General features: G+C 43.3%; 1 protein-coding gene across 2 annotated transcripts in view; it reads left to right on the plus strand.

Annotated features, from left to right (window-relative positions):
• Positions 1-21,955, plus strand: part of gli3 (GLI family zinc finger 3) — a 92,276-nt gene that overhangs the window by 47,241 nt on the left and 23,080 nt on the right. For both annotated transcript variants that reach the window (XM_046059183.1, XM_046059257.1), the window contains exons 4-5: positions 3,481-3,586; positions 20,348-20,553. In XM_046059183.1, coding sequence (XP_045915139.1) covers positions 3,481-3,586; positions 20,348-20,553 — 312 coding nt within the window. The remainder of the gene's footprint in view (positions 1-3,480; positions 3,587-20,347; positions 20,554-21,955) is intronic.

The raw sequence follows: 21,955 nt of genomic DNA on the forward strand, positions 1-21,955 counted from the left end.
TTCATTAGGACCCATTTGTAATCATATCTTAATGACTTCCATCCCTTCTCCTAAAAGAATTTAAAAAAGGAAAAATTTAAGCCAAAAATTAATACTGCTACTCTGAAAAGTTACACTGGGGTCATTAAAATGTTGGAGAAGAGTTCTGAAGAGCTGATGAATTGGTAGAGACCTATACAAAGTTCTACATTTCAAAAGATGCATCTCAACAAGGTTTGGTATCCAGTGTTACTAGATTACTGACTTTCTGCATTTGATTGGTTGAGATGCCTTTTTTAATCCCTCTCACTTTGCCGGTAGTGGTTCACCATAAGCGACCGGGACAAAACCCTCGTAATTACACTTTCCTTAGGAATGCTGGATCTGCTGTGGTGTGTGGCCGCAGCGGGAAGGTAAAAACTGTGACGTGTGTGTTGGCTTCCTATGTGCCTTCCAGCTGTATAGGACAAGAATACCCCTGAATATCCAGAAGAGCAGGGGCAATTTAGTCGCCGAGTAAACAGTAAGGAGTCCCTACTGGAAGCACTGGAGATGGATTGCAGGATGAAGTCTCGCCCCCTCTCTCCTTCGCCTTCTGTTCTAAGCGACTGTATACATTCCCCCCAGTGACACAGGGCTGTTTGCCTTGCTAATGGAGAGCTGCGCTGGCGTAAAAGAGGTGGCAGGCTCTATTTAGATAGGGCCATGGTAAAGTAAACTTCTGAGTTGGATTTAAATAAACCTCAGCGGAACGGTTTGCCATGCAGCAAAGTTATGGGCCACAACGAGAGGAGGGAGGGAGGGAAGGAAAGAGTGATGAAGGAGCAAGGATAAAAGCGTCCAGTCTAGGCACAGGGCTGTGCTGAGTGAGGAGCTCCAGAGACATAAACATAAGGGGGGATCTGGGTAATTCAGTGAGGAGTGGCGGATGTGGGAATGAAGTGTGTGTTGCGGGGGTGAAGGGGTGGGGTCTTTAACATTATTTCAGTGTTTGTAATCTCTACAGTCATCCCCCATTGCCCAACAGGACAGAAGTTAGTATACAGTTCATTCGATGTGGGCAGGGATCAGTAAGATTACAGAACAGGAAGCTTTTACTTCCATCAAGCTAGAACACAGTGCATAGGCCCCGGTAAACCTGAAGGTTCATTTCCGACTCTGACAGCCAAGGGCCGACAGCCTTGGAGTGGAGCTTTGGAGAGAAAAACAAAACAGATTCTGCCCTTGTCTACCACAAGCCCATCCCTCTATCCCAGCATCCCCTCATCCCTCCCTCCCTCAGCAGCTCTGGAATCAGCCGAGGTGAGCCAAGCCAAAACTGAGTCATCAGGAGGAAACTATCAAACAGACAGAGACGAAGTGGTCAGACGCTTGCCAGAGCTGTATGGAGGAGGCTTTTTTACCACTTATCTCTACGGTTGCAAAAAGAGGATGAAAACCCTCGATTGGTTTCTAAAAGTTTTCTTTTTACTTGTTGAGCACTTTAAGCAAACCCTAATGTGCTCTAATATTACTATATTGCTATATTTCAGGGGGTATTTGAGCACATTACACAATAATCAACAAGAAGTAATTAGAAATTAGAGACCTTTTAGCGGGACTTAATGTAACACACCATTTCCAACAGGACCATGCAGTCGACAATTAGATTAAACAATAAAGATTAATTTGGATTTATATGATTTATATGAGTTGTTTGTACATAATTTCACTTGATTCCTGACCTGCAAAGCCAGTCAATCCCACTAGACTTTTTCTACGCCAACAACAGGTTTCAGTAGATTGCGCCAAGCAAGGTATGGAATCTGAAAAAAATGCTTTCTGTGGCTTCAACAAAAGAAAGTTTTCAACTGCTGCAGCGATGTCAGCCTCTCTGCTACAGTTGTGTGGGGCTTTTCCGAAAACAATAGGGGTTGCTGTTTTCACGCAAGTTGTAGGGTGCCAGGTTTTTGAAATTAATGAGGTACCAATTCAACAAGTCAAACTCGATTTTCTTGTCACAGGGAGTACTATATAGCATGTTAAAACAGCTATATAATGTTGTCTCTGGCTTTGGAGAGAGCTTTCCAAAGTCTTAGGTTACATCACCTGGGTATGCATTTGGAGGCCTATATTAGGGACTAAAAGTCAGGATATCTTGGCCTCTGCTGCTTCTATTTTGAGAATTTGTCTCTTGCAAGTCCCCCAGTACTAAATCCCTGAAGTACCTCTTTAAGACTTGCATTCTAATGCTGAAGGATTACAAACACCAAATTGATTGCCTCTTAATTGTTGCTGTGTTGCCCCAAGCTGACATTTATCATACAAATGAATGAATGGGTGATGAGGTAAGCAGACCTGCGAGATGCTGGGGGATAAACACCTATTGTGCTGCCCATTACTGCAGCTGCTTTTGGCATGCACCAACACTGGTAGAGCTGTCGGGCACCCCACCGTTTGGCCATCTGCCCTCTTGGCACATGCTTCTAAATGTTTACAAGCAAAAAACACATAGCTAGCAGCCTCATAGACTTGCTGCGTGAAGGTATGCAGATGTTGACACATGCTTTGCCTCAGGGTGGTGATACACAACTTGGCAGTGGTCTCAGTAACAGGCAATAAAGTGACGTGTTCTGGCAATGAGAAGTGTTCATAAAGCATGTGAATAAAGAAGTGATAATTTTTTTGTTGTGTGGACACTAAAGTCTTGCGTTTGTGTGTTAGTAATTTACTGTTCCTGTCTTTCTGTACATGTTTTAACCCATTTAAGTTTCACAACTCGACCCTCAGGTAGGCAGCATTTGAGCAAAACTCCCACTCATGGTTTGCTCGTTGCAACTTGTCCAACAATGGATGTACAGTTGCAACACAAAATTCCAGCTTCAAGTTTTAAAGATTATGGTGTGGAGTGCAGTTGAGGTTAGAGAATGAGTGCGCACACATGTGAATCCAGCCTTGTGGCAGCGCAACAGTTTCAATTTCAGGGGTAAAAATAGAGATAGAGAGCTCATATTATGCTAATGTTTTAATGTTTTATCTGGAGGGGGAAAAATGAAGCCTCTCAATACTGTTGTGACAAAACACTGAAACAGAAAAGGATGTTTTTGTTCTCATTTTGTACATTTCATTGGTTGTACTTAAATGTTATCCTTTATACAAAAAGATATTATGCTTGGTACGGTGCGAAACATGCCATTTGGCCGCTTTTCTTACGGTTATTTATGGCTTTTTATTTTGAGTTCTATCAGCCTTGAGACATTTACAAAGACTTCCTCCGTGAACATTTTGGAGCAGTGCAGCTTTTAGTTCAGTGAATTTAATGAGGTCTAATTTGGGTGGGTCTGCTGAAAGATAGCCATCAACCACTGCCTTTCATTATAGCTGCTGTTTAGATTAGCTGAGGAGGGAATGAATGCACATGACAATAATTATTTCTTATAGGAACCAGGAGTGTTAGCATGTGTAAGGAAAAAAACTCGTCTTATATTTCATTTCTTTTTCTCTTCTTGTTATTCTTCACAGCTGCGCCACAGTTCTTCCCTACCTTCCATCCTCCCGTGCCAATCGACGACAGACATGCCCAGGGACGTTACATCTACGAGCCTTCCCCTGTGCCTCCTCTTCACGTGTAAGTCAAACTGGTCACACACGCACAAGCACACGCACACACACACGCACACCCTCTGATCATACCTGAGAACACATTTGATTCAGCTGCATCATACGCATCCCCCGCTTCTAATGGCGATACAAATCAAGCTCCTAAACTCCCTTCCGCCTGTGGGTGTGGAGCATCCTCCTCGTGGGTGCTGGGGTGCCTCTCTTTGCCTTTCAGGATCAAAGGCCACGGCCCTGTACGTGCGCAACATGATCCGCATGTCAGAGACACGCAAATGAACATGTGTCAGAGACATGGAAATGAGAGCAGGGCGAGGGGAGCCTGGGAGCGTGCAATTCTCATAAGAGCAGTGATCAAGCCTTGTCAAGAGAAGGAAGCAATGCCTCTGCTGACATGTAGCCATCTCTGACAGACACAGATGGGCTCATGACACACAAACTGTGTACAACTAACCAGCGCGCCTTATCCAATCACATGCACGAACAGGCTATCAAATATGAAGTAAAAACATGGTGTCATGCCTCGTAAGAGAGAGTGGTAAGTATTTATAAGCAGGGGAACTCTTATTACAGTAGTCTCGTATTTCCCTGTAGGGTTTCTGACGGTGCTGGCCAGGTCAGCACAGAACTTCAAAGCACTCTTCACATTCCCTCAGCTCACTTACATACACTCGTGTACAAATTGCCCTTTTTTTCTCCTCACTTTTAGTCACCTTCTTTCACTCTTTCTGACTCTTTTACTCTTTCCATCATTTGTATTCTTCGCATCCAAACAGCGAGTACCATAAGGAGATGCTTCATCGTCCTTGCGGCGCTTGTTTCCTACCGGCAGACACGAAGGAAGCGATCACCGCGCGACGAGGACAAATTGACTGGGGCAGCTACTTGGGCCGCATTATGTTTGATATTCTTCATCATTATCAACTTCCCCCTTCTCCTCCTCAGGAGTCATATCTTTCCCTTGCTGATGTGCCACTAAGCGTAATGAATTTTTTATGCCCCCCCCCCCCCCCCCCCCACCTCCGGCCCACCCTACCTCTCAACCCCTCATCTCCTGCTCAGGGGCTGCAAGAGAGGGAAAAAAAGTGTGTGTGTGTGTGGGGGGGGGGGCGAGGAAATAAAATAGGGAGGTGATTGATGCCCCGTGTCACTGCAAACAAAATGGCAAATATAATTTAGCATTTAGCTTATGCGGAGATAATGGGGCGAACACGCACCGGCATCATAGGCTCGAACAAACAGCCTGGCTTGTTATCCGTCAGGAGTGCTTTGGTACGATCTGGGGCACAGGTTAGGGAGGGGGAGGAAAGAAATGAGGAGGGGGTGGAGGGACAACACGGAGCCAGGGAATCGAATTAAGGGGGAGAAGTTAGGCAGCGCTGGTGTCTTCAGTCACTCTGTCCGGACAGGAGTTATCTGTGCGCTTGGTTTGCTGTCACTGGAGACACGGCCGTGCTCCGCCATGCTACTTATGGCCTATTTATCCGAGCCATTAAGCATAGAGCTGTTTTAATATGACAAGCTATGCTGAGGGAAACTATTTGTCATTATTATAAGACAGCTGTTTAGTGGCTAGCCTTATTTAAATCAAGTCTGTGAACTCACTGTCACACACGTTATCTATAAACTTACGTGGGTGTCATGCAGAAATGATCTCAACTACTTTTGAGTCTTTGCACAGGGAAGCAACAATATTGCCTGCTTTATTGAAAAAGCGGCACTGAATTCCATAGCGAAAAGAAGAACTCATCAGTATAACAACTGGGTCCAACCACCTGATGGCAAATTAGAGTTAATTACACTTCCAGGTTTAGCTTTGTGCAAGTTTTAGCTGTGGCCAAACTTTACGACCGTAGAGCTGCAGCCAAAGATTAAACCTCTCTGAGCATTTAAAACTGATGCATTCTGCTCAGCAATGCTGCTTGAACAGCAAGAGCAAATAGAGGCAGTCAACGTATAGCTGTCGCTATGGAAGGAGGCGGCTTATGGAGAAATATTGAATTGTTTTAAGACAAGTTCTCCTCGGTGAGCAGAATTAATCGTTATTAGCCCTCTCAAAGATATGCCTAAGTACACAGGGACTATTATTGCAGTACTTCCCCATGCAGCCTCTCATTACGGCCTGTAATTACAGTTGGGTTGGCCCTGCGGCAGCTCCATCAATCCAGCCAGCTTCCCCCGCCACGCACACAAGCCAGTCACCACTGGGCATCCGTGGCCAGAGCAAAACACCGCGAACGCCCAGCAGCTTGTTTCCTCTCTGCCACAATGACACATCAACCATCCGTACGTGGCAAATGAACAGAATCATATCCTATTACTGTGAAGGGCCTAATTGAAACATGTTTATTTATGGCCCCCGTTTTCAGATGAGGAGCGGGTGTTAGCTGCGCAGCTAACGGGCTCCAGCGATATGAGGCGGTAGAATTAAATTAAAAGCTCATAAAATGAAATATGCTCTGTATTAGCTGTTTGACACTTAATTTGCCTTCAAATGAGCAGAGGAAATCACAAATTAACTGTCCTTTGTTTTTTTCCTTCTTTACCTCACCTCCTCTATTAGGCAAGGGAGAGCGCAATTACAGACAGAGGCTAATCGTTTAGTTTATGATTTCTTGTGGGGAAGGTACCAATGTGCCATTCAATATTAAAGCCTCAGGGTCAATAAGGGGGGTGGGGTCCCTTCTTATGGGTGCTTGCTTTGCTGAGGAACCCGTATATTCACATGAAAGAACAACACTTTTCAAGAGTTTCAAGAACCTCAGTTTGAAAATAAACCAACACCAACTAACAGCAAGCCTCTTCTGACTTTCCATAACCTCTGAACTTAAGCAAAGCCTGTACTGATCCAGGACCAGCAAAAGTCTTTCCTGTCCTGAAGGTAGCTCTTTCTCTCCAGCACTTCTCTGGTCTGGAAACAGCTGAACCCCAGCCTCACCAAAAAAGAGAAAGAACCCTTCCTGCTTCAGAGAAGATGCTTCCTGCTTAAATAAACACATTGATCGGTGAAGAGCAGGCTCTCCATGGGAGCTCTGGTCCCCTCTGCCACCACCATTGTGCGGGACTGGCTTAATGGGAGTTTGGGGGGAGGTCGGGGCCAAGAGAAGAGACCGCTCCTTTCATTCCAGCTTTATTGCCTGACCACGGTACACAGCAAAACAAAACAGCCCTCTCATGCGGCTCAGCGCCGGCTCTCGGTCACCCGGAGACCGCACAGAACAAATAGAGGTATTCGTCACAAGTCAATTATCAGCATCGGAGTTTGCTCTGGAGTCCCGGGCCCTCGTGCTGTGAAAGGGGCCACTAAAACAACAAAACATTCTTATGGGATAAGCAATTGACTCACAACCTTTTGCGTAGTTACCGTATGTGGATTTAAGACAGAATAAAGTCCATTTAGGAGTTTGTAAAGTTGTAAAGCAAAAAGGATGAGCAGAGCTTTCACTTTCCCCCCCAATTTCATTGTGGGTTAAATATTTATACTATATATATAACTTAACAAAAAAATCATTTGGTTGAAGCATGTGCACTGTTTCAAATAACTTTGAACCACAAAAGTAACATTTTAACTATCTGGAGAAGTAAAACAGAAATAAATATATAAATTAAATATATAAATATAAATAATATATAATCCAGTCTACATTTTCCAAATTCCAAAACACAAATTAGTTTATATACTGTATTTTTATTCTGTTCTGAAATTCAGACTTTTATTTTAAAGAAAAGAAAACTTCTAAGTGTGACTGATGAATAAAGTCATGGACCGTGTTTTCTGTCAGTGTGGAAGTAGAGTGCAGGTGGGGGGCTGTGGGGGTGTGTTTCCTTGCTCCCAGCCTCTGTGGTTATTTCATTCAGGAGTGTGTTTGTTCAGCTGCGGGCCCGGGCCTGACTGGAAGGTATTCTGTAGGTACCAGGGGAGAGCAGCGGCACATCTCTGTCATCGCAGCACAGCCTCAGCTCTGAAATGAAATACCAGAAAGGAGTTAACTGACTTAAGGGCTGCGTCAGCTATGTTGCTTCAGAAGCATCATTTTATATTTTCTGTGGCCATGTAAGATTCTCACCAATTTCCCACTGTTTCTACACCAACTCTCAGTCGCTACCCCCTCGCTGTCCTCTGCCTTTGGCGCAGAGTTTTATTTTTTTTAAGATTTATGCCGTGTTGTTTTGTTATTTACATAAACTGTTGTCAGAGCGCCCAATCTGGGTATAGAGGAGCGGCGTGTTGCTTAGCATAAAGACCACGGTCTTATCTCAACACCTCCTTCCAGATGGGACGAGGCAGAGCATTGCAACACACACACACACACACACACACACACACACACACACACACACACACACACACACACACACACACACACATTGCAAAACAATAGAAAGACAAAAGGGTCTAGTGTAGCTTTTATATGAGCTAGAGGGGGGAAAAGTGTGCAGCTACATCAATGGCTATTTATGGTGTGATTTGACTTTGCTGTGTCAAGGCCTCATTTAATAGTTGATATTTCAGTTTCATGCCATCCTTTAAGGTAATTCTTACCAATTCTGGCTGCATTTTTAGTCAAACATACGACACAATTGCTGGAATTTTCAACTATATATTTTTTGTAATGTTGCTGTTATTTGCAAGCAACATTTTTTCTCTGTAATTAAAAAAGAAAAAAAATCATAGCCTGCTTGATGATTTGCTATTAATTTTCACATTTGAATATCGTCTAGACTAAAACAGAATGTGAAGTGGTGCAATAAATTACATAAAGAATTAATGATTATTTCATAATCTCATCAGATAATTTCTGTCCAGATATGGCTGCTGTCACCGAAAAGCAGGGCAGAGAGACGAAAGCCACTTTTTCATCCTCCTCTCTAACTGTCCAAAACCCATTCTGTGTGACTTCATAGGTCACCCTTCTCTGGTGCAGTCACTGGTTTCCCTCCATCCTCCCTCCCCCATCTCGCCTCCCCCCTCTTTAATACTTTCTCTATGGTGTAAGTCGGGGGGACAGGCGGTCACGCAGAAGCTGGCTTCATGATTAATGGTGTTTATTCTTGACAGAAGGCTCCTTTATTTATCTGCATTGCAGTTTCACTGATACTATCAGTCACCTGAATGAAAAATATTCAGTCATACCAATTTTGCAGTATAATTGAGTAGAGTCACTTCCTTTCAGTTTTTTTCCCCTCTCGCTCTCCTCTCCCACTCTATCTGGCAGCCTTATCATCGCCACAGTAATTTTCGCGCTGCGTTGTTTGATATGGAGAGGCTGGCTTTAGCCGTATTTGACATAAAGCCTCTTCAATTTTCACTGGAGAAAAAAAAAAACGGGAAGAAAGAAAGTTGTGCACCACTCTGTGAAAATGTGCGAAGAGGGGAAAGTATCTCTCCCCCGTTTTTTTCTGAGGCAATTTCAGGATTTAGAGAGAAAGGAGATAAATGCCTAAGCAGAAATGTGGGCAGATTGAAGTTACAGTATATCTATTTTTTGTAATACACCAGTTTCAGAAGCCTAAATGGGCAGTGTAGTCTTTTTTCCTATTCAGCCTGTGCGCAGGACCATGATAATTTGAAGGCACCTGTGTATTTTGAGAATGATGGATCCAGCAGGTTGGAGGGAGAAAAAGAGAAAAAAAAGTTTGGCACAGCAGATATTTGACATGGTCTGTAAAGGTTTTAGGGTTGAGTCATTACCCGTGGAGATCTGTTAAGACATGTTCCAAAACTCTACTTACCAGGCTAGGATTACCTGCTCTGAGGCTGCTCCTGCTGCCGTGTGTAAATTTGAATTTGTCCCTTAGTTTTTAAACATCACATGCATTTATAATGTTTTTTTTTCTCTTTGCTTTACTAAATGTTTTATGACTGATTTAGTATGTCTTAATAGCACACAGTAATCACAACTAAAGAAAGGAATTCAAAGTATCTATAAATGATTCCTTACATAACACTTTGATTCATGCAAATCAAATCCTGTCTGACTAACATATATTTCCTGTTCACTGTAATGTCTTCAGTGTTAGTCCTTTTATTATGAATTTAATTTTAGGGTCCATTATAAATATCTTTGAAAAAGGTACATTTCGATAAAAGAGGAATACATTAATCTCTAATATGAGGCCTGTGAATTTGTACATGTAACACATTAGTGGATTTGATTTTCTAGACACAAGTCATTTGCCCCCCTCTTCATGTTTGAGATCTCAATTTGTAGCTCTCCCATGGAGCACAATGGAAAACCAGGTCTGAGGGGAAGAGATAACAGGCAGGTGCCAACAGCTCTGCGCTAATGTGTGTGTGTATGTGTGTGTGCTTGTGCATCCATGCTTACACACACACACACACACACACACGTTTGAAATATTTTCTCGTCAGTGTTTGAGCGTCGGTTTATTTATTTCACTGCTGTTTTTTTTTTTTTGCTTTCAATTTTCACCTTTTATTTTCCTATTAAATGTGTAACAAGCAAAATTAAATTGAAATGCATATTCATTTCCATTTGTTTAAAAACAACTATGTTTGCTTGTCACCTCTTACAGTTCAGGCGATAGATTTTTCATCTTAGACATTTAATAATGTATAGTTTGTAAAAGAATGATTTTATTGAAAAATTTAAATAATTACAATATGCATTATAAATAGAGCTGCAACTAATGATTATTGTCATTATTATTAATCTGCCAATTACCTTCTTTATAAATTTTTTTGTCTATAAAATGTCGGTAGTCTATAGGGAAAAATGCCCATCACAGTTTCCCAGACCCCAAGGTGACATATTCATATTGGCTTTTTAATCTGACAATCAGTCAAGAAACCCAGTTTACAGACATATATAAGAGATGTATTAAATCCTCACATTAAAGAAACTGCAACCTGATAATGTTCTGTATTTTAGCTTCTCGAGAAATGACTGAAACGAATAATCGATTATAAAAATATTTGCTAATTAATGTCAGTGGCTTTAATTAATTAATTGACTAATCTCTTCACCTCTCAGTCCACATATCATGGACAGCAACACTAGACAAACCTTAAGGAAAACATAATTTCTGTGATGTATTAGATTCATGAAGAGCACATAAAAGCTTACAGTCTTTAAGTGGCTTTGGTGGTAACTTACTCAACGGGTGAGGCAGGTCACTTTTATGAGCCGTGCCGGTTCTTTATTGGCTTTGTAAAAGACCCTCCTCTCATTGGCGGGGAGCTATTAGAGAACAGCACTGACTGTCAAGAAATTACCTTGGCAGCACGCCGCCTCACATCGTCTCCACAACCTCAGGCAGCCGCTGTCCTGACGTCTGCTTCAGAAATAGTAGTGGTTTTAAAAAAAGGAGCCTCCCGCTAAAAGAAGCTGTCACTTAAATATGCCTTTCTGCAATCGGAGGAAATGCTGATTTTAGAAAGGAAATATTTAGCTCTCTACCTAATACACAGTATTCAATTTTAGCTCTAGACGCTTAAGAAATTGAGTCAGTTTTCAGCTTTTATTTTGACTCATCCGCTGCCCTACAGACGTCATGCTGTAGCAGTGTAGAAATGTGGAATTTCCATTACTCTGATCTCTGGGCTGGGGACTGCAGACCCTGCGATCCCACTCTGGGGGCCGGTTACAGCAAGTAACGAGACCAGGGGAACAGGATCATAAATCCTCTCCAACTCTCCTCATTTTCCATCCTCCCTCTGTCCCTCCCTTCCTTTCCTTTCCTCCCTCCCTTCCCTTCACTTCCATCTTTTCTAGTCAAGCCTTCAATATATGATTTACGAAACCAATATGCAACAATGTGAAATATTACCACATGTTTAAAATGCCTTCAGTCCTTCTTAAGTTCTGCTAAACACCGTTTACACTTTTAATGCAAGAGGAAACGAGTCGCCTCCCTCACAGCCTCTGCACCTCCTCTCCTCCCTTTTTCTATTTGTTTATCTTCTAAATCACAGAGAATTTCACTCCTTTTACACTCTCCCCACCAATGAAAATTAATTCATATCACATAAAGCGATTCTATCCTCGCCGCCCTTACTTATCTCCGTTATCAGATGTGGTGTCCATTACATCTGATAGTATGATAGAGAATAGTTTCATCTAATAATGTCGTTTGGAGTCTGGAATGAGCCAAAACCCTTTGCTACTTATGTCTCCCATGATGCTTCACTTTTGTTTTTTGTTTGTTTTTTTAAGAGTGGGGGTCAGCTTGTGAAGTTTTTTTCCCCCTAAAAGCGTCCGGCGGGAGCTGCACAAATATGCGCAGTCATGCACGCAGCTGCAGGCTGACCGCACTTGTAAGAATGCAACAATTTCTTTATTGCTTGTCCATCATTTTGTGACGTCTCTGTGTGAGAGTGACTTTACTACATTGGGAATGAAAGTTTATTTAAAAAGATTAAATAAAGCTGGGAAACTTGTTCCTAGGGTCAGGAAGAGCAAGTCAGGAAAAAAAATAATGTTTTACAAAGCAGGCATAGTAGGAACTCCCTCCTATTCATATCAGTTGTGTGTCACTTACGTTGCAGGTTTGTGAAACGTCCTCCTTTGGGTATATCCAAAATGTACACAGGTCTGTATTTAAGCCTCCCAAAGCTGCAGCAAGCCTGAGCTTGGCACCACCACGCACTCTTCATGATTAAATATCAAGGAACTCCACTTGACATTTTATTAGTCCAACAAGATGGATGAAATGGCTAGAATAAAGTAGGCTGTGTCTTTTCACTTTCCCACCAGCACTTGCCTTTCTTCTGTCCAGATTTTCTTTCCTTCCCCTCCTCTACAAGAAGTATATTAGGAAAACGTGATGGATTTCATTCTGAAAAGGAGATTTTCAGTGCTGAGAAGGAAACATATTTTTTTGTGTCTTGTACCTGATGCTCCTGTTCTCCTCCCTCTGTGTCTCAGTTCTCCCTCCCTCCTTTTCTTCCCGACCCCCTTTTTTTTCTCTGTTGTTCTACCTCAGATCCCTGTCTGAAGGATTAACCATCTCCAGCAGTGTGTCTCTGCTGTCTTGTAGTGCTGTGTATTGTTTGTGATTTGCTCAGGCCCATCCGTGCGGCTGCTCATTTCAGCAGCCCAGCGTGATGTGGTGAATTGACGGGGATCCACGCCGCTCCTCGCAGCCGTGGGCCACACTCGTTCACCTCACCTGAGATGGGCTGTACACACGCAGACGTGCACGCTCATTACCGGACCTATCGGGGTAGCAGAGGCGATGGGGTGTGGAACCTGAACCCTGTTTGGCTGCAGGCGTCAGCTGAGTTTTTCTGTAAAGGCATCAGGGCCATCGAGACGTTACTTGAGAGGAAAAGGAAAGATAGATGTGCTTCCTCCCTGTTTTCAGAAGTTTAACACTTCAACACCCAGGGGTCCCCTCCTGTCTTCTCTCTAGCCCGAGGCATGCCAGAGGAAGTCAAAACACTGACTGAGAGCAGCGCTAATTCCACCTGTGCTTGCTTTGGGGGAGAAAAAAAAAAGGCAGCAATCAAGTAATTTGTGGAGATGAAGGTGGAATGTTCCATGCAAAACAATCGCTCTGTTTGTAAAAGGGCAAAATCAAGCATGTGAAAGAACCAAAAGGCAACAAGATTTTTTTTTTGTTTTGTTCCCTGATTCCAGCTCCCTTGAAATTACAGGAAAAGGGGCAGGCTCATTTTGAGTAATTTCACTTTCATGTTTTCATTTTCTTGCCATACTCTGTTGATTCGTTTTGGTAGACATTCTTATCTCGATGGCTGAAATTACATTTAATTGCAGTGTGGAAAAATGGTTTTCTGAACAGCCTGTGAAAAGAAATAAACCCCTGCTGCGTGGCAAAGCCAAACATAAACTTTTCAGAACAACAATTGCATTCGGTAGTAGTTTGGAACCGGCGCAATGTGCAGATACGATTCTGTTGTTTCTGATAAAGCATAATAAGACTTTGTTTAAGTGTAAGGAGTGCCGAGGAGACTGGATTTAAAACAAGAAGCATTTTTCACTGGTGACGCACCTTCAGCGGGTTTGTAACTCCTCTGGAGTTCACACAGTTATAACTAGATCCTCTGACACCTGGACCCGTTTGTTATGACTTGAGCCTGTCACACTCACTGGCTTCTGTTGATAAACTTGTGTTATCACTCCAGTGGCGTGGAAGTGATACGTGCCTACAGGGATGTACATCTTTCTGGCAGGACAAGTGTGTGTGTGCTATTTCTGCTGCTTATATGTAGACAATGTGAGTGTGACCGAAACACAAGGGGGAGGAGGCGGAGAAACTGAAAGAGAGTGCTGGGTATTCAACTGGACAGTGAGTGTGTGTGAACCGACTGTGTAGTGTATGGGAATGTCTGGAGCGCCTCCAGAGGTATCCCACAGGGAGGGAATCCTGCTTGATGTGACCATGAATAGAAAGCCATCCCCCCGCCCACTGAACCCACCTAGGCCTTTGATGTCAGGGGGTCACACGGAGCCCTCGCAGCTCCGGGGGCACATAGTTCCCCTGAACGCCTGGCAACCTCACCATGCCATGCCAGGCCCATGGTCTGCTCTGCCCAGCCAGAAGAGGAAAAAAGCAGACAGGAGAAATTCTGATTACCTCGGAACACAAACTTGGCTTGTTAGCATTGACACCCATGACCAAATCAGGAGCATTTATTCATCCAGGATTAAAACTCTGTAGAAACTGAAAAATATGAAAAAAATAAACAATCAAAGAAAGTCAAAGGTTAGACAAAGTTGGCTTCATCTTTTAACTCTTTATTCTCCATCTGCATCGGACCATGTATCACCTTGAAAAGCTCATTATCGGGGGTAGAAATCGTTGGCTTGGATGTATTTTGAGATGTATCCACCTTTTGTGGGGACATGTTAATAGTTTTTGCTAAAGCAGCCAGACCCAGAGGCCCGTGGTTTGACTGAAGGCAGGCTGGATCTGAAAGTAAAATGAGTTCAGTTGTGCTGCTGTAATTGTCATTACTAATGTGGAAAATGAAGTCATTGGTATGTGCTTCAGTGGTAGAACTTAATGAAGACTTTCCCCTCGAATCATTAGGAACACAGAATACAGCTACCTTCCTCTGTTTGTGACTGTCTCTCGGCCTCTGTCTGTCTTTCTTCTCTCTTTCCCCTTGTCTCAGCTCCCTTTCCTCTCTCCTTGGGTCTCAGCTGGCTCTGTTCCTGTGGCCCTTTGATCTCAGTGAAAGGGTTTGGAGCTTTAAAGTGCTTCTGTTTCCGCTGTCAAGAGCTCCTCTCTTCCTCCTCTCTGGTTTAGGCTTTCAGAGTGGTGGCAGCCCTGTGCTGTGGCTGGGTGGGTCAGGGGGTTGGGGGGGGGTGAGATTGAGGTGAGGTTGGTGGGGGTGATGCTGTCAGCCTTGGTTAGGAGAGGACCTGATTGATCCCAGTTCCCTCCAAAACCCCAGTTCCCACCTCATTCAGCCCCTTGTGGCCACAGGTGCCATGTGTCAAGAAAGATGGCTCTACATAGGTTTAACCTGCACCCTTGTTTTGTTGTACTACCTCTTCTTCAGGTATATTTCATATCTATGAGGACACCTTTTTGAAAGTGTTGAAAATCATCACCTTGGAATATAGTGCAACCATGCTGCAGTAGCGTAAACCTGTCAACCAAGGACCTACCACAATAAAAAGATGCTATGTTTTGCATTTGTAAATGCTGTTACCGCCAATAAAAGTATAGGATGTAAGTTCCTGTTCATAGTAGTGACTCGTTTTTGTGTCAAACAGAGAATATCATCAAATCCCTGGGACCTTTGCATTGTGTTAGGTCATGTTCTGACTGATTTTAGCACCACTCCGTTGAAACTGGCTCAACTTTTGCTGTGATGTTATGCAGCGTCACCGTGCAAGTCACTGCGTTGGCCAATCAGATATGCACACGCGTAAAATCCTTCTATATTTCTTGTAACATGAACCCTCTAATTCTCTTGTTTACCTAACAATGGCATCTAAAAAACCTTTAAACTCATTAATCTGTTTGTCAAGCTCGACTTCCTGGATCGAAGCTAGTCTATCATTTCAGCTGCTAATGTTCATTATATAGCTAATGTCACCTGTATCTAATCAAGCTAACTTGAATATGTAACCAACATAAAGAGAACTGGTTAAAGTGTTTAAAAGCATCTTTAGCAAAAATGTTAGTGTCAGTAGGTCCCCCAGTGTAGGGTAAGTAATTGGCTGTAAATGTGGAATTAGGATGTCTATGACACATCTATACTATTTTAAATAGGCCCTACATACATGTATATATACCTGGTTATTGTAAACAAAGTAATTAATGGCCTCTAAGCATGTGAGAATTATTACCGTGGCAATGTTTCCCAAATTTCTTTTGTTTTCTTTTACAAAGTCAACGTCGCTTTACTGAAGAAGATAAATATGTGGGAAGTATTTCTGTTGACTTTCATGCTCAGTTTTCTTGGTGATTCTTAATGGTGATTTCTCAACTGTCAATATTAATTAGGTAAAAGATTTATCAAAATTAAATGCTACAAGGGGGTTTAATCTAACTTCTATTGGACTTGGTTGGTATCGTGACTCGCAGCTCCATCTTGGACTACTCCAGCAGCTAGTGATGGAAAAATGATTGCTGGAATTATTGGATGTGGACTCACCAATTTCCTGTTCCCTTCTGTGAAGTACACATCAAGAAATGTTCATTTTATTTCATGCGCAACCATTTCATGCTCAAGCTAAAAGTATTTTGCAAAGCACGGTTCCTGTTTTAGCAGACCGCTGTGTCAATACCACCAGGTCTAACTGCTGCACCACAATGATACCTTCTGTCCTGAGTGAAGTCTTCAACCTTCACCGCAACTGTGCGTTTCTGCTGCAGCTTTCACCAAACAATTTATTAGTGTTGCTATAACCTTGTTCCAAACAAAGATTCAAGGCCTGTTTACATGAACACACCCCTCTATAAAACCTCAAAATCTTTTGGGGGCACATTTACACTTGGCAAGTGTATATTCATCCGGTGAAATAAGACGACAGTTTAAAATCCACAGACCGCCCTGTGTAAACATGCAATGTCCTAAAGAGGCACTGGCTGGTTTAAGCTAGGCCACGTGAAAGGAAATGGTTTCCATATGTCTGGAGCTCAGGCTTTCCTTGTGCCCTGTTTGCAGGATGTCTTCTTTGTGGGTTAATAGGAATTATAAACCTAGGATAGGAAGTAGAGGAGCGAAGGAAAAGTTTTTTCTCTGCTAAGGCAGAGAAGCCTGTAAACCCTGCGGTACAGCTTTGATGTAAATCTTAAATCAGGTGTAACTAAGACGCTACTTCTCTGGCGCACACCTACTTGCACATCAGCACACACGGAGGGTGAACATTCCTGCACACACACTGCACGTTGTCAGATTACTTGCTTTCGTCAAGTTGATTAATGCATACTGGCAGATGCTAAGATGATCACCACCCTGCAGAGAGCAGCTGAGCGCGGAGGATCGGACACTCTCTTGCCTTTTCCCTCACAAGTACATAGACACACCACACTCCTCCAAATCGTCCATCTCTCTCCTATCCTCCTCAAATCCCCTCACACCTGGCTCTGCACCCCTTGAGACCTCTTTTTCTCTCCTTCTCCTCCAGCTCCCCCTTTCTCCTAACTCCTCTCTGTCCACCCTTCCCTCCCATTTCATAGTCCATATCTTCACATGCTCCCTCCTTCTTGTCCTCCCGACTACTGTTCATGCTCTAACTGTCTTCCCTCCCTCTCTGCAACCCTCTCTCATATCCTCTCTCCACACCTCTCTCCCTTCCCTCAATACAGTTCAAACTTTTTTCTCCCTTTTCACCTTTCAACAGGTTGAATAATACCATTAATGATAAGATGCCACATCGTCCTGCCAGTCAGCATGTGTGCTCTATTTTTTAGTTTGTTTTCTGACCACTCTCTTGAGTACTCCTTGCTTTTCCAGTAGGGCTCTGTTCTTATTCGCAAGTTAATTGGAAAAACAAGGAACGCAGAGGCATTTGGCCAGGGTCAGTGTAGGGAGATGCAGCCAACGCATGACAGGGTTAATCAGTGTCATGGCAGCCTGAGTGGGTGTCTGGCTCTCCTCAAACCGGCATGTGGAGGGCCAGATGAGGAAAAAGACGTCATGACATTTTTCTACCCTTTGCTTCTTGGGTCTTATTTCTATGTCGAAAACATTATATGCAGCCATTTCAGAGATATAGAAATATTTGTCCCATATACTTGTGGATGTTTGAAATGGGGCTTTATGAGGCATTTATCCATAGTGTGTTACCTGCAGTAGATGGAGGTCAGCATGTCCCCAGTTTGGAGTCCTGTGCACAGCAATGTACTGCTGTGGACAGGGCCAGCAGCATAACGTATTTTACCCACCTTAAAAAAAGGCCCACTGACAAAAACAATATCAGTTGAAGTGTACGCTATGTGCTTAATATTTTCAGTGCTTTACTTTGCCGTCAGACAGCCATCTCCTTTGGAACCACATTTTCTCAACCGTAGAACTTCCGTATTTGCATGAGTGCAACTTGGTCGTGCACTAGTTCCAAAGCAGTACATTGCTTAGCCTACGTGCCAGTACAACTCCTCCAAACTGAGGACATGCTGACTAACATCTTTTGTAGGTAAAACACTGACTATGGATAAGTACCTCATACAGCTCCACTTCAGAAATCCTGAACTATCACTTTAAATGGGCCCTTGTACATCTGGGAATTTATGGATTTTAAATGCATTCCACTGTTTTCTTCTGTCATCAGTGACAAAGCAGTTTATTCTTTTGTGTTTTTCCTCAGCTCCGTGTGCTCCTGTGTGCAAGAGATGCATGGCCAGCCACGTGACATCAAAGTGTGCGTCAGTCTGCAATTGTGTTGTGGTCTGCGTAAATGAGGCATGTAATGGTGGCGTGAGGGCACATGACTCGCTTATCATAAACGCCCTCTTTCACACACACCTGTTTTGAAGCGCACAGTTGCCCTCAGCTTGGCTTGTTAGGTATGGAGGAAGTAAAACAGTTTCTCATGAATCGTTTTGACAGGAGACGTGCAGGAACACACCAATAAAATGGAGGTGAACAAAAAATTCCATCACCATTGTGTTGCACTACTGTGCAACGTGTGATGCGATCCCTTAATCTGTCACCTTTTGCACACTTTAACAACCAGGCTTTTTCTGAGATTCCTCTCAGGACTTCTCTCCTGAGAGCGCTGTTGTCTTTTTCACATACACCTGCATCAGCATCACAGAGACACACTTGAACACAGTGAAAGCCTTTAAAACCGGCCCAAAGCCCCTTTGGGCTAATTACAGAAAGGCTCCTGAAGACAAAGTTTGTATGTGTGAATGCCTGTGTACACATAAGTCTGTGTGTTTCTGTCTTGAGTGTGTGTATATTGTTTCCGCTCCTCAGTGCCCATTATTTGCACTGTCCTGAGCTCTTTCATTAGGGAGGCTGTGAAGAGGAGGGTTGTAAGGGCCGGTAGGGGATCAGGGGAAGGGGCGGAGGTCGTAATTGGGCTGTTCTGCTCCCCTGGCCTTGCTCAAGGTCACTGTGAGACAAACCCTGGGCCAGTTCTCTCACTCTTTCCTCCCCTTTCTACCGTCTGTTCCCACCCTTTTCCATCTCTCCTACTCCTCCTCACCTCCCTATCAAACCCCCACTTTTTCTCTCCCTCCCTCCGTCGCTCATCCTCTCCTTCTCCTGGGGTCTTTTGTCACAGTAGACTGGTCCACTGGGGAGCCACAGAGAAGTGGAGGGGCTAATTCAGTCTAATCTCTTAGCCTGTTAATGTCTGGCTGATATGTGGATTTCTCCACATCCTCAGGGGAAGGCCTTTGTGGTGAAGGCCATCATTATGAAGTTTCCTAGCCCTCCTAGCCAATTATAAGAAGAGAGACAAATTAGTTCATCTCAAACTTGGCTCCTAAGAAGTTTTCGTGATTGTTCTCAACTTTGTTTCACATTTCTTACCAAAGAGACGATTCACAGTAAAGGTTATTGATAAAAAAAAGAATAGCCTGATAGTGCTGCTTTCTATCTAAAGAAAAAGATTGTGCATCTTGTGTGAAACTTGCTGATGGATTTTGTTCAACATTGTGTCTGTCATGTGCAATTCTGTACACGGTTTCAGCTCAAAGCCAAGTTTGAAGCCATCTGAGTAAAGTGGTGTAGCTTTGCCTGTCTGGCGCTGGCCAGCGGTGAGCTTGGTCTAACGTTTCCCTCTGATTAAGACACAGTGGTGAAAGCTGCCTTTGATCTGAGGAAATGTCTGCGTAGGGAGCAGTTGGAATGCAGCGCTCTCTTCTCTGCCTTACAGATGGAGAGAGAGAGATAGTGTCACAGTCCATTTGTATGGCTTTGCCACGGCCAGTCCACACACGGTAGTAAAGCCTGGATGGTCAGAGCCTGTCAAGCTTAATGAAATGAGCATGATGTTCCTGTTGAAAGTGTGGAGTCAACTTGATTATCTTTTGTTTACACAATGTTGGGGACACAAAAGCTTAACCAAATGATGTGAGATGTTAATATTTCACATTGGTGACTTAATTGGTTAGATTGCAGACTTCAAAATATTCAGCTCATTCAGGAAATTTATGTTATCTTGTATACATTTTTAAATATTCCACTTTTTGAGCACTGTTTATTATTGGTTCAACTGTAATCAAACTTCATTTAAACTGTAAACTGCAAATGATTATCATCCAAAAATCAGCCTGATAAGCATCAGTCTTAACAGCATTCCTCAGTAAATGTGTGAGTTTGAAGCAATATGTATTCATGTTCTTTCTATACTTCCTTCTCCATGTGTCTCTGCAGGCCTCCTGCGCTAGCGGGCAGTCCAGCATTCTCCGACATCTCGCTCATCCGGATCTCGCCCCAGCGGAACCCCTCTGTGGGGGCGGAGTCGCCCTTTCACCCTCCGCACCCCTACATCAACCCATACATGGACTACATCCGCTCACTCCACAGCAGCCCCTCCATCTCTGTTCTGTCAGCCACCCGGGGCCTCAGCCCTGCAGATGGTGAATGAAGTGAAACATACACCGACGCACAAAAGCATAATGCATAATACGTATACACTCACTGCACAGATGCCCACTCACACATCTGCACACAACCTCAGCAGAGCAGAAACGGCCAGCAAAGCTTCAGTGGACCCTTAAAAATGATATTTGAAATTGATTAGTGAGGTTTGATTGCTACTAGCAGGAATTCCCTGTATCAGTTTAATTCCTGTTTGAGATCAGAACAGGTCAGGTGAGAGGCAACTAGATCCATCTCTATTAAGACCCAGGGGTTGGTGAGATGTTATCTGAGTGAGGGAGCGGGTGGAGGGGAGTATTATGAGTGTGTTGCGATCCGTGTGGGTGGGGGCGCAGGTTGGAGGAGGCTAATCCTTTTGATCTGTGAGTCATGTCAGAGACCTCTGGAGGATGCATCAGTGAGCGGCAGGGTCACATACAGTTACAACGTGCACACCGAGGGAGGGTCGGATTCAAGTTCGGGGTGGGGGGTTGTTATGGTGTCCTACAGGGAGCATTTGTTTCCTGAGATCTCATTATGGATTTGGACTGGGAAATTGATTAAAGTGGACACCATAACCAGTTGAATTATAAAATAAAATATAAAGAAACACATTAAAAATTTACATTTTAAAAACAATTAAAGAGGAAAACTCACACTCTATAATTAAAACATTTTTTAGCTACTTGGAATCTTTTAAATAATGTGATTTTAGTATTAAGTAGTGGTGACATTACACAATTAACAGATTTTGGTGGGGATTTGAAAAATTACCACATATTTGCTGTCTCCAGCTATGCAGATGTTTTTGGATATTTTCTATTATTTTAAATTGAATACATCACCTTACGCTTGAGAAAACGTTTTTTTCTTGTTGTTTTCTTTTGACCTTTTATGGACAAAATAATTAAGTGGTTAAGTGCAAAAATAAATGACAGAATAATCAATAATCAAAAGAACAGTGGCTGCAATCCTATTGTAGTATTTTCTTTTAAGAAACAAAAAAAACAGAACAGCAAACTTGCAAAAAAGCTAAACTGCTGCAAATGACCACCCTATAAAAAGCATGCTTATTAAAGAGCGTATTTGCAAATGTCTACATTCACCGTGAAGGTATTGAAATGGCCTGATGACCCATTACGGCCCTCATGTAGTCGGCCATCGAGCTTTTGGCACTTCAGCAGCAGGGGCCCACTTTAGCTCCCCACCTTGTGTTGAAGTGTATTTCTGAAAGGGCAGATAGCGGGGGCATTTTCTCTACACCAGCACACTCGACTTTGTCTCATCCAGGTCTGTTAAAAGCTGTGTCTGCTCGCAGCTTCACTCAGCTCCTCTCCGGCTCTCTTGCACTCCCAACATCGCTCTTTGCGAACAGGAAGCTCGAACTCTCTTCCCCTCCAA

The sequence above is a fragment of the Micropterus dolomieu genome, linkage group LG01 (genome assembly GCF_021292245.1).
Source record: "Micropterus dolomieu isolate WLL.071019.BEF.003 ecotype Adirondacks linkage group LG01, ASM2129224v1, whole genome shotgun sequence".
NCBI classification, from domain to species: domain Eukaryota; kingdom Metazoa; phylum Chordata; class Actinopteri; order Centrarchiformes; family Centrarchidae; genus Micropterus; species Micropterus dolomieu.